Source organism: Bufo gargarizans, chromosome 1 (genome assembly GCF_014858855.1).
Source record: "Bufo gargarizans isolate SCDJY-AF-19 chromosome 1, ASM1485885v1, whole genome shotgun sequence".
NCBI classification, from domain to species: domain Eukaryota; kingdom Metazoa; phylum Chordata; class Amphibia; order Anura; family Bufonidae; genus Bufo; species Bufo gargarizans.
This window is the reverse complement of record NC_058080.1, coordinates 681,251,010-681,263,947: the sequence shown is the minus strand read 5'-3', so window position 1 is coordinate 681,263,947 and position 12,938 is coordinate 681,251,010. Positions and strand designations below refer to the sequence as shown.

At 41.8% G+C, this 12,938-nt stretch overlaps 1 protein-coding gene across 2 annotated transcripts in view; it reads left to right on the top strand.

Annotated features, from left to right (window-relative positions):
* The window catches only part of IPO11 (importin 11), a 482,369-nt gene that overhangs the window by 181,263 nt on the left and 288,168 nt on the right, over positions 1-12,938 (top strand). For both annotated transcript variants that reach the window (XM_044276158.1, XM_044276159.1), the window contains exons 21-22: positions 1,093-1,208; positions 12,750-12,826. In XM_044276158.1, coding sequence (XP_044132093.1) covers positions 1,093-1,208; positions 12,750-12,826 — 193 coding nt within the window. The remainder of the gene's footprint in view (positions 1-1,092; positions 1,209-12,749; positions 12,827-12,938) is intronic.

Sequence of the window (12,938 nt, the reverse complement as noted above, 5' to 3'; positions counted from 1 at the left end):
AGGAGGCGGGAGCTGGCTGCAGAATCACATAGCCGGCTCCCGACCTCTATGAGCGGTAGCTGCGATCCGCAGCACCTGAGGGGTTAACTACCGCAGGTCGCAGCTACCGCTCATAGAGGTCGGGAGCCGGCTATGTGATTCTGCAGCTCCCGCCTCCTGTATATGAATGAATGAGACAGTTATCTTCAAGAGCCCCTCCTCTCCTCTTGTCCTCCCTCCTCTCATTGGTCGCAGCAGCAGCACAGGGGGAGGAGACACTGCTTCCTTCTCCCCTGTGCTGCTGAGGGAACACGGCGAGCGCTGACAGCAGCGCGATCTGTGTTCCCCATAAGCTATCGGAATATCGGCCAAATAGATGCCGATACCGATAACAGTCAAAATCCTCAATATCGGCCGATAATATCGTTAAAACCGATAATCGGTCGATCCCTATTCGATATATTTGAGAACCTTTTTGGATTCGAAAATTATTGGATTTGTCAAACCTCTAGTATGTGTGTATATATATATATATATATATATGTGTGCAAAAAGAAGCCAAGGCAGCACTCAGGTATCCCTGTCAAACAGTGGGTGTTTTATTAACCCATGTGATAGCTATATGGTCTTTTTCACGGTATTGCACCACTTTTTGTTTGTGTGCTGCTCTTCAACTTTTTTTCTTTTATATATATATATTTTTTTTTAGACCAGCTGGTCCTAAACTTTGCCCTGTAGAAAAAAACTAAAAACTGTATGCAGTCTCACCACCTCTGGTCCCCGCAGCCAAAAGTTCGTCTCGCTTTTGGCTACAGCTGGTGGTTTAATATTTACTTCATAATTTTAAAATTTACTTTCTCATCCTGAACGTGTAACCTCAATTTATCTACATTGAACTTCGCTTGCCAGTTGAATGGATAGTTGGGATGAGCAAATGTAAAGTTCATGTAATATAAATGTTCAGTAATGGAGAAAAAACATTCAGAGGAGGACTCTGCTGTTCTGGGTATATGTAGTGTGGTGAAACCAGAGTATAAAGGTTGCCCAGTGTTACAGTATATCGGTTGTATATAAGCCACTCTGATATTTATTTTTATTTGATTTTGAAAATAGGGCTTAGGTGGAGACAGCCAGAATTTATATCCATTCCTGCTTCCTGTAATTCAGCTGAGCACGGACGTTTCACAGCCACCGCACATATACCTCCTGGAAGATGGCCTGGAACTGTGGTAAAGTAGATTACGTTGAGATTTTATTCTTCTGCTGTGGTGGTGTTATCTTTCTTTTTTTTTTTTCTTTATTATTATTTTTTTCAACTTATTTTTTCTGATTTTACACTTTGTACCTTTGAGTGGGCATTTAACATAACTTTTTTTTATTTTTTTGTATGATAATTTCTCCTGTAACAAGGGCTGACACATTAGCCCCAGCTACAGGGAGAATACAATGCTGTAAAGCCTCTCTGCAGAGCTGATCTGGGTGACCCAGCATCTTGAGAAGACAACCAGCCTCTAGAGATCTAAATAGCTAGGACTGGAGCAGGGAGGGCTTTGCTACTTCCAGAACTGTATATACAACCCTTGCAGAGATGAGCATGGGCTGCTGTGGACATAAATATATTCAACTGGCGGCCAGGAAGAGGTTAAGGAGGACCTCTCACCTCTCGTCATATGCCTTGTTTCATTAACTACTTGCATTCCCCTTGTAATAATTCTATTCTTATGACTCTTTCTTTTGCCTTTCCTCTGTTATTTTTGGTGGAAGTTTATGAATGAATTGACAGCAGTCTGCACTAAGATCCAGCTGGGTGTTACCAGCTGGGGAGTGTGTCCCTGCACAGTCTGACACTATCCAATCAGTGCTGCCAGTGCTGGACAGGAGCACACTCCCAACTAAGGTTTTTATTTCTTTAAAAAGTTGTGAAACATGGTAAAAACGATGTAAAATTGGTATCACTGTAATTACCGACCCCTCAGAATAATATTGTCTAATTTTTAGAGCACAGAGAACGCTGTAAAAACAACATCCCAAAAACAATGATGGAATTGTATTATTATTTTTTTTTCCGCTTCTCCCCTCATAAGGCCTTGTCCACGGAAAATTAAAAAAGTTATGGCTCTTGGAAGGCAGGGAGGAAAAAACTTTTTTTTTTTTTTCTTTCCTGATTTTAAGTCTTGATGTTGCCCATTGAAATATTTTGTCAGGAGAGAGCAGGATCTTTTAAATTTTCTTTTAAAGTGCTAGCGTTGTTTGTGGTTTGTCATGCCTAATACGTGTCTGACCTTAGGCTGCTGCCACATGTGTAGTTTTTTTTTAATACAGTTTTTGAAGCTAAAGTCAGGAGTTGGTCATAAAAGGCATTAGAATATTACCGTATGTTGCCTGTTCCTTCTTTTGTCTTCAAAAACCGCATCGAAAAAGCAGAACGTGTGGCAGCACCCTTTGTTTACATGCAAGAAATGGAATGCATAAAAAAATGCATAAAAAATGGAATGGAATGCATATTGCATAATAAACGTTAAGTCCCTTTTCCGCTCTTGCTTCGCCATTTCGGTGGTGTTGATGCATATGCAAAATGGAAGATACGCTAGGAAAGAGCTGCCAAGAGCTGCCACAACGTGGGTGGAATACATGCAAACACCTAGATATAATTTATATAAGAATATTTACATTCATTTTAATGGCTTGATTGATATATTTATATATATATATATATATATATATATATATATATTTATTTATATACACACAGTTCATTTACTGTATATATTGGAGAGAGAGAGCGAGAGAATGAAGGAATTCGGCGGCACCAGTGAGGGCTCAGGTGCAAGGTCCAAGGGAATTAGCTTCTCACCCTTGAAATACGTATGAAATCGGACAGCACTCCAAGACTTGAAAAAACTTGATGTCTTTATTTACCCATGTGGAAAAATTGCAAAGTTTCAGCTCACAACTGAGCTTGAGAAAGGCTCACTTGCGAGCTGAAACGTTGCAATTGTTCCACATGGGTGAATAAAGACATCAAGTTTTTTCAAGTCTTGGAGTGCTGTCCGATTTCATACATATATATATATATATATATATATACATATATATATATATACACATGCTGCTGTGACACATTGAGGGTAATGGTCTGGGAAAACAGTTGTTTTCCTCCCAGCGTGTGCTGCTGGGCTGATTTGCAGCCAGGTGGGGTTAAATAACGGACTGGATTTTAATTACCGGTCCGGATTTTTAGCAGCACCTAGTTGTCCTTAAATAGGCAGCTGGGCATAGCAGCAGGATCTCTGTTTTTGGATCTGAAGCTTGGTGCCAGGTTGGAGGGTTGAGACCCATGGGCCGAGGAAAAAGTCCCCCTAAAGACTGCTGGAGGCAGAACTGACATCAAGGTGACTTGTCTTATATGAACTTTTCAATTTGAGTGAAGTAACACCAAGATGTACTTTCCATTGTGTGTGAAGTAAACACCAAGACTGCGTTAAGAACTTGTCTTTTGCCTCTGTACTACATCCAGTTACCCTATCTACCAGAGCGAAACCCCACAATTGGAGGATGCGGGCAAGCACAGTGAGGCAGGTGTGATCGCCGAAGTATTGTTGTTTTTCATTTTTGCTCCGGGCACAGTTGTATGTCTTGCATTTAACCCGCTAAATTTCAACCCATGACCCTCTACAAAATGGAGGCCATAATGAAGGCTCTTGTGAAGGCTAACCAGCAGTAGCGAGAAACCAACCTGCAACAATGGGAGGCTAACAGGCAGCAGCAAGAAACAAACCAGCTGCTGTTACAACACGTTATGGCTATACAGACGGCAGGAACATCCCAAAGCATCCATGATGCCCGGAAAGCTGTACATGTGGCGATCCCCAAGATGACACACTTAGATGACGTCTAAACCTACCTGGTGGTGTACGAGAAGGAGACCACAAGGGAGAAACTACCCCGAGACCAGTGGGCTGAGGTCGTCGCTCCATTCCTGGCATCCGATTCCCAGCGGGTGTATTTCGACTTGCCGGACGATCAAGCGGCCAACTACCAGAAAGTAAAGGGTTAGATTCTGGCAAAACTGGGGGTGAATATGTTGGTCCGGGCCCAGCGGGTACATCAGTGGGGGTTTAACCTGGCTTAGCCTGCAAGACGTGAATAAACACTGAAGTTTTGCGTTAAGAACTTGTCTTTTGCCTCTGTACTGCGTCCACTTACCTCATCTACCAGAGTGAAACCATACAATGCATACATACATTCATACTCCGTATGTGTGTATATTCCCTTAAGAATGTGTATTTTACTTTGATTAAGCAGACCTATCATAGCTACTGACTTGTCATTTTCCATTTGTGAGTTATATGCCCATTTTACGTGATTGGTTTTCCTCTACATCGATATTGGTTGATGAAAGTGCTTTCAGTGTTAATATTCTTCTCTAAAGACTAGCTTTCAGTGTATGGGAATCACCAAGTTACTTCATTCTGTTAGTTGGTAGAGATCCCACAGTTCTACCTATAACGGTAACTGCCACCTTCGAGTGGTGACAATATGTGCTGTTTGCCTCTGTGATTAAAGACTTTCTTAGGGTGAATTATTAACCCATTCTTGCCCATGCCTTAAGGCCTTAAAGGGGTTTCCCAAGTGATAGGTCATTAGTATCTGGACAAACAGCTGTTTGAGATGGCACCAAAGTTTGCAGTAGCGCTGTGGTCTTCTCTCTTCTTACCAGTGGCGTAGCTAGAAATGACTGGGCCCCACAGCATATTTTTGAATGGGGCCCCCCTCCCCCAGTACTTTTTTCGCAACGCCTTCCTTTCATGCCGCCCCCATTCCTGTGGCTAGTAAAGATCGCTCTCTCAGACCAGGCCCGGCAGCTGTCTGTCTCTATACTGTCACTGTATATAATTTCATTGTGTAATACTGTTGAGGGGGCCCTGACAAAATCTTTTAGTCTTCCTCCTCCTGGATGGGCCCATTCTGGGTCAGGGCCCCAAAGCAGCCACTTCCTCTGCTTCCCCTATAGTTACTCCCCTGCTTCTTACCAAGCACATGACCGTACATTGTATATTGGCTGTGCTTGGTGTCGCATCTAAGCCCCATTGACTTCTATGGAACTGAGCAGCGCCTAGGCCACTTGACCGATGAAATTGACATCACATGGTCTACTGCGAGTACCGTTTCATTCTCACACAGCTGATTGGCGACAGTCTCGGGTGTTGGAACTCCAACAATCAGTAAAAAAAAACTGTTGGAAAACCGCTTTTTCCAGGATTATTATGGTCTTTAACAGATATGCTCATTGCAATGCCGCTGAGGAAGCGGCTTGATCCCCGTAACGCATACAGTTCATGACAGCACAGGACTCCACTATGGAATATTGAGGTGCCAATAGCTTCAGGCATCCCACCCCTCGGACCCTCTGTGAACGACATCTGATATAAAGATCAATATACGGTCCGGATTCTAGGACCCAGCGCATCACCAGCCTTTCACAAGAGCAGTGTGTATTACGTGAGACACAGCTAGGTCAAGTGGGACGCCGCGTTTGAGACCTGCTAACCGCTCGGGACGCCGGGTGAGTTTAAACGGCTGCTGCTGGATGAGTCCACAGGAACAGAAGAGGGGTAAAGTACTCTGCCCTATGGGGCTTATTTGAAGAGTTTATACCAGTGATTCTTATTGCATACAGACGCCTGAACGGGTGATCTAGTGCGGACAATCATAAGTGACTCAAGCGCCATCTGGCGATTATATTTAGTGTGGACATTTACGATTGATGCTGACCTGGCGATGATTTATGGTCACAGGGCTGACTGAGTATTACATGGACATATGTTTTATATTATATGTATGTAGATTTTATGAGTTTTATGCCAATGCATTAGTTTTATGCAAATAAATTAGGATTATTGATATCCTGCCTTGAATGTGGTCAGATATTTGAGTGCCCTCCAATTACTTTATAGATATGCTCATTTAGTTGCCCTATTTCAGGTACATATTCACCATGCTTTTCCCAATTTGGACTCTTCTGACCCGTTTTCACTGTGTACACAAATCTCTGATGTATTTGTATGCATGTATGTTTCACTTCCCACCAAACCCATGATGCCCTTCTCCTTTCTCTGCCACCTCTCCAGCACTGCCCCTAACAACACCCAGCTAGTTTATAGCTCCTCCCACCCAGCTATTTACATAGACACTGCCCCTGTTACTGCCTTGACATGGACATAGTCATGTGACCACAGCCCAGAACAGAAGATAGGAGCAATAAAGGGAAAAGAAATACATTATAAAGTTACAGCCACCGTCATAAAGGGTTACCGTATTTTAAAGAATATTGATCCACACGCGACGACCCCTGTAATTACCAGCAACATTTTTTTTTTTTTCCACTCTGCAGTTTCGCAGCCATAAGTTTATTTTTCATTGATTTGGCTGTCTATAACCTATTCTGAGGACGGGGCATCAGTATTAAACATCCAGACAACCCCTTTAACAGCAGGGACTAAAGCTTCCCCCAATCCCTGGCTGTGAAGCAGGATCCTGCACTAAGAACCTGGCCTGTTGGCGCAGAAGCTCTCCTGGAGACAGCAACCCTACTCTACTGCAACAATGCAAAAGTCATCACTGCAGACTGAGGACTTGCATCGCCCACCATAGTTAATATTTAGTATTTTGCCACTAAAACAGTTCGGACCCATCTTAGGGAACAGCCTGCCAGATCTCTCTGCATTCCGACATTGCCAGAATCATGAACGTCTCTGACCCTATTGACTATAATAGGGACCAGTGGAGATCTGGCTAGGAGAGCCTAAGTATGGACTCTACAAGCACCCCGATGGTGTCCTGTAGTATATGCAGCAAATCAAGTCTTGCATAATGGAGCCTCTAGCGACCTGACTCGTTTACCCAGCTCGTTCCACAAATGCTTGATCACATTGTGCAGTCTTGCAGTGTGTCAGGCACATTACCGTACTGAAAGAGGCCACGGTCATTAGGGAATACCTCTTGGTCAGTACAGTGTTTAATGTCAAACTAGCAACCACATGATTGCCAGGACTCAAGAAATCCCAGCACCACATTGCCCAGAGAATCTCGCTGCCTCAGCTGGCTTGTCTTCTTCTCATAGTACTTCTAGGTGCCCTCTGTTCCCCAGGTAAAAGAGGCGCACACACTCGGCCATCCATATGATGTAAAGGAAACGTGGTTCATCAGACCAGACCACCCTCTCCTATTGCTCCATGGTTCATTTCTGATGTTTACTTGTATTTTAGGCACTTTTGGTGGTGGACAGGGGTCAGAATGGGCACACTGGCCGCCCCATTTGCTGCAAGCTTTGATGCACCGTGTTTTCTCACATCTTTGTATCAAAGCAAGCAGGGACTCTTTCAGCATTTTGTACTTACCGGTAGCTCTTCTGTGGGATTGGACGAGGCGGTCTAGCCTTGGCTTCCCACATACTTCTTTGAGCATTGGGCTTCTATGACTTTGTTGCCAGCTCATAGATTTTCCCATGTTGGACAACTTTTGGTAGGTACTATCCACTTTATATTGTCAGACCAGTTGTCTAGCCGTCACAATTTGACGTCGCTCAGATCCTTACACTTGCCTGTTTTTCCTGCTTTCAACACATCAGTTCAAGAACTGACTGATCACTTGCTTTCTAAAATAACCCACCTCTTATGGGTGCCATTGTACCAAGATAGCCATTCACCTGTCAGTGGCTTTAATGTTATGGCTGATCGTTCTACGTTAACCTACCTCACTTTCATAGGCGGCACTGTTTGTCCTGCAGTAGACAGCACGATCAATACTTCAATTAATTATTCAACCATATCAAGTGTCCATATCATATAGACATGTTTGTGTTTGTAATGAATCCTTTTGTCAAAGTGAATGGGCGGTCTGCCCTTGGCCTGTTCCCATCATTCCTACACCTTCATATAATACTGACATTGTGTCATTTCAATGACTTAAGACTGTGCAGGTCCTCACTGAGGGCAGAAAATGTGTCCGATAAGCAATATAAACCCTTTAAGTCCCATGAGCCTTTCTCAAACCATTTGAGACAGAGATACAGGCAGTCCATTTTAATGTATGATGTCCTATGTAAAAAAAAAAAATATATATATATAAAGGTCAATAACACTAAATAACTCTAAAACCGACCATACACATAAGATAGATGTCGTCCGAACAGCAGTTAACTCCTCCGATCTCCGCATAAGCATGCAGGCTTGGCAGAAAAAGGCATTGGCCGTGTTGAAAATAGTTGTGAGGGTACAGTTGGAAGACCCCATTACAATTTAGACTAATCTTTCCCAACTTTATTACTGCAGGTGAAACCCTTAAAAAAAATTCTGATCCTGATGAAGCCCCTAATACCGTTCCTGCCTCAAACTTGGTGTAAATGTTGTAAAAATGCAATATCAATGCATTAAAAAATTGTGTGTAATAGCGACACCTAGTTTTTCCATTGTGTCTTAATAACTGTGTCCACCTTCTTCAGTAGCAGTAGTGGACACATATGTGCCATTGTTTTTTCTGTCCCTGGCTCTGGGCGGTGTTACAGTTGCAGGCCGGAAATACTGTAAGCATTTTGTTTTTGCTGCCCTCCCACAAGCCATCATCAGAGGAGGCAGTGGGGTAAGGAACAAGAAAAATAAAGCTGAAAATTGACATTTTAAAATGATGCCCTTTTTATGCAAGCGAGTTAATCTGATTTGTGTATAGATATGTAGTATAATGGCTCACCTCTCCATCACTATGATATTTCGGAGGGTGCACTATCCACTGGGTCACCCAATGCCAATCTAATAGTAATACATTTATATATAGTGATAGGCACACCCCCCAAACTGGAATAAATATGTATCTATATGTATTCCAGTTTGGGGTGTGCCTATCATTATATGTAATCAGATTTTTTTAATTTTAACAAGTAGGGCACTGCCATGAGAACCCCAGCTCTCAACAGTTCAGTTCTCCACCAGAAGAGAAAGGATGCATTAGGCCCATTGGTGTCCATCAGACTGAGGTGCCAATATCTACAATCACAATGTATTAGTAAGTGGCTTGTAATAACTTTCTCTACTTGATAAATGCCACTTACTGAAGTGAGACAAGCCCTTTAAGTACTTGTCTCACTTGCAGTCCATTGTAAGAGAACACATTGTGCTAGTTGAGATCTTAAAAAATAATGCTTGCTGTTAAAAAATGACCCAGTGAATAGTTATGACACTTACTTACATAATGTGGCGTCACTTGGTGTTCAAAGTGAGTAGCAATGTGCACGTCCACCTGATGAACGGACTGTTGGTGGACATACATGCTCAGTCACTCTTCCCATAGCTAGGTCACTGTGTAGTGATCCTCTATTCACTGCAGAACAGCCTATAGAGAGAGCCTCTGCAGCAGTATGGCAGTACAGTTTATGAGACTCCTGCAGACATGCTGAAAGTGAAGGCTGTAGAACAAAAAGTGTTAAAAAATTTCAAGATAAATTGTGTTTTAGCTCAAAATGAGTAAAATTCAATGATTAAATAATGCCCCCAAAGGTGTCCATAGTTGTTAGCAGCCTTTGGGACTCTTGTGAAAATTAGTGTTGAGTGAAGCGAGCTTCAAATGCTTGATCCAAAGTCGCTTCGTTTAAAACGTCGGAATAATACTGTACGGAGATTCGTCTCTGTACAGTATTAGAATGTATGGGCTCCTAGTACCTCGGAACTGAAGCAGAGTTCGGTTTCAAGTTTTAAAGTGGTTTTCCACTTTAAAAATCAGTTGCTGAAGTTTTTCAACGAAGTCATGCGCAAATCTCCCTACAGTATTATTCCGAAACTTTGAACGAAGGGACTTCGGATGAAGCATTTGAAGCTCGCTTCGCTCAACACTATCGAAATTGATTGATGGGACAACTGGTTTCATCCTTTGTCACACGAAAAATTGCTCAAATCGAAACTGAAGACTCTGTGAATTGCACGCTCTTTGTGTAGTTTACATTTTTGTGATTTACTGTGTTTGTTTTGTGTTTTTATATAAACATTTGATTGTTTTATTCAAAGCAGTACTGGCACGGAGCTGAGGAGGGCAGCACAAGCATGCTTATTGTGCCAGCAGTTGGCATTGATTCTTGGATTGCTGGGTCTCAGTCTGGAGCAAATTTGTGTGCACTGTAAATAGGATTCTGATATAAAGGATATTTGGATGTGCGCTCATCCCAAATGGTCCACAAATTACTAATGAGACAGCCGTTCCTGTCATTAGCTACCTAGTTACTGATTCCTTTCCATTCAGACACAGGTAGAAATATATTGTCCTCACGTATAATGGTACATTCTGACTGAAGGTTCTAGCTGCAGATTTTTCATCTGATTTCTATTTCTTTGGGTAAGAACATGCTTTTCTTTGGGTAATACCTCTGCAGGGATTTGACATTGGCAGCTGAGAGGTGACATCTTGCAGGGCCCGTCTTTTAATTTACTTTGTGAGCAAGGTTTACTGACACACAAAAGATGGAACAGAGGTCATGTTTGACTGATGTCTTCTCCATTAGAGATGGTCAGAATGAAACCTGTGCTATGAGTGGATATTGCCCATTTAAAAGGTCCATGGTGTATGTTGGGCTAAAGGCTCGAACACCAGAGATATAGAGTTCTGTATGTTTTTAATGTACGGCTGATTGTGGGGACGCCCTGTAAGGATATTTATCCAGGCACAGAAGCTGCCTCTAGACATAGTAGAACATACCAAGAGTAGAACAGTTGATCATGGTGATTGATTAGATCTTGTCTTTAAAAGATTTAAAAAATACTATAGTACCGAAAAATACAATGGCAATCCAAAGCTGATTGTTCCAAAAATGATATACTAAAGCAAAAACAAACACAATGCAACAGGACAAATAATAAAGTAAATACAATCGTGCCATACTCAGTATAGAAAATGTACTAATGCTAGTGCTACGTTATAAATGTGAGATTCTTGGCAAATACAATTTTTTTTATACAAAATTATTTGTGCCTGTCCGCCAACGACAAGGCAATCTCTTTAGGAAAGGATCCTACACTAAATGCTACCTCCTCCGATGCCGTATTGGCCTTCATTAAATTCAGGGAATGCGGGTTCCACATGCACGTGCTGTTGCGTTGTGTTGGTTTCTGCTTTCAGCCATGCTGATGTGCTGACCAATCCCCGTTTTTTTCTTTAAAAAAATGATATTCTGTATCATGGGGCTGCAGCTTTGGTCTCGTTTTCCTCCTTTTAAAAAAACAAAAAACAAAACCTATATATAACCTATATATATTGCTTCCTTTCCGTGCAGTGAGACCTGTAGGTTACGCTCTCTTGGAATGGATACACTGCAGTTTTACCACAGTGGATTTGCCTTTTGTAAATTTGCATAGATTTACAGTGCTTGGAAAATGGATGATATTTTCTGAAATCAGCAGCAATTATTATTATTATTTTTTAAATCAGCCTTATAAATTGACCTGTACCGACACCGCTCTCCATTGTTGCTATCCATATGGACACTTCAGTGCAGTTTTTCAAACCGTGTCAAAAAGGGACATGTCCCTTCCTGGAGAGGAATCAGCCTCAAACCAAGGCAGGTATGCACTCATGGACTAGCTCCATTCAATGGGACTGAAGCAGTGGCCAGATCAGCGGCATGCAAAACAGCAGAAAAAAACGCAAGTGTAAAAATGCGCCGTGTGAACATACTTTTATGCTGCAGACTTCTACTGGATTCTTGCATTTAAAGGGATTGTGTCATCAGAAAATGACCTACTGTTTAAATCACATTTTTATGTTTAACATAGTTTTAAATAATTTTAGATGATGTTATTTTCTATGTCACTTTTTAAACTAAAAACAAAACTCCTGCAGTTTTTGCACTGACCACTGGTGTCTCTTCTTGGTTTGTACAAATTACTTTACTGCAGTTAACTCATTGTAATCCTGCCTGTAATGATACCACCTCTGTGTATAGATAAGTCAGGATCCTCCATTCACAATAGGTGATTGTCAGAGCTTATCTATTCTTCCCTTGAACAATGACCTCCGCACAGGTCACAGAGCATGCTCAGAAAACTCTCCCATAGAAGTCAGTGAGGTCCCCTCCTGACCATTGTGTCTATGGACCATGGGGCTGCCTTAAATAAAATGTTTAATACTTTTGTAAATGATGTTAAGAACAGCTCAGGCAAGATGGCCGCCCCCATAATCAGGTTCAAGAAATAGAATTTTAAAAATCTGCAATCAGAAAATAAAAACAGATGAAAAAAAGTTGATCTGATTTTAACGGGCAGATAAGATTTCCTTTAAGTCCTCCTTGGGCATATTAAAACCCCATCCTCAACCTGTTTAGATATACAGTGATGCAGGATTGGGCATATTTCACAATAACCAGGTAGAGTTTGCCATCCAGGAATATGGGGAAAAGTGCCGACAACCCCCGATTGCCACCAGCCATATTGGTTGTCATCAGGCTCGCCCAAGAAAAGGCAGAATTTGTAACAACCACAACCTGGCAGAAGAGGACAAATCAAGGGCCTATATTTACTGGTGATTTTTTGCATACTTATTCAATTTTTTTTTTATTTTTTTTTATAGAGCAAAGGTTTCAGTAGAATATTTCCATATACTTAAATTTGTGTGCTGTGACTGCAGAGAATATAGGTTAGGCTGATGTATGCAAGAGACTAACTTGGCTCTGTCACCAATTATGCATATGAGAAAAGAGGTAATGATCTCACTACAGTTGTTGTCATTTCTAGGTTAGTGACACTGGAGAATTGTCTATCCATTACGCCGGAGCTGCTGAAGATTTTTCAGAACATGTCTGCCCTCCTAGGTAGGTTATTTATTTTTTTCTTAGTCATCTCCTCGATATATGTCTTGCCATCCTGGAGTGGCCATGAACATAAAAAAAAAAGAAAGGACAAAAAAGGTGTTTCTGCTGCTTC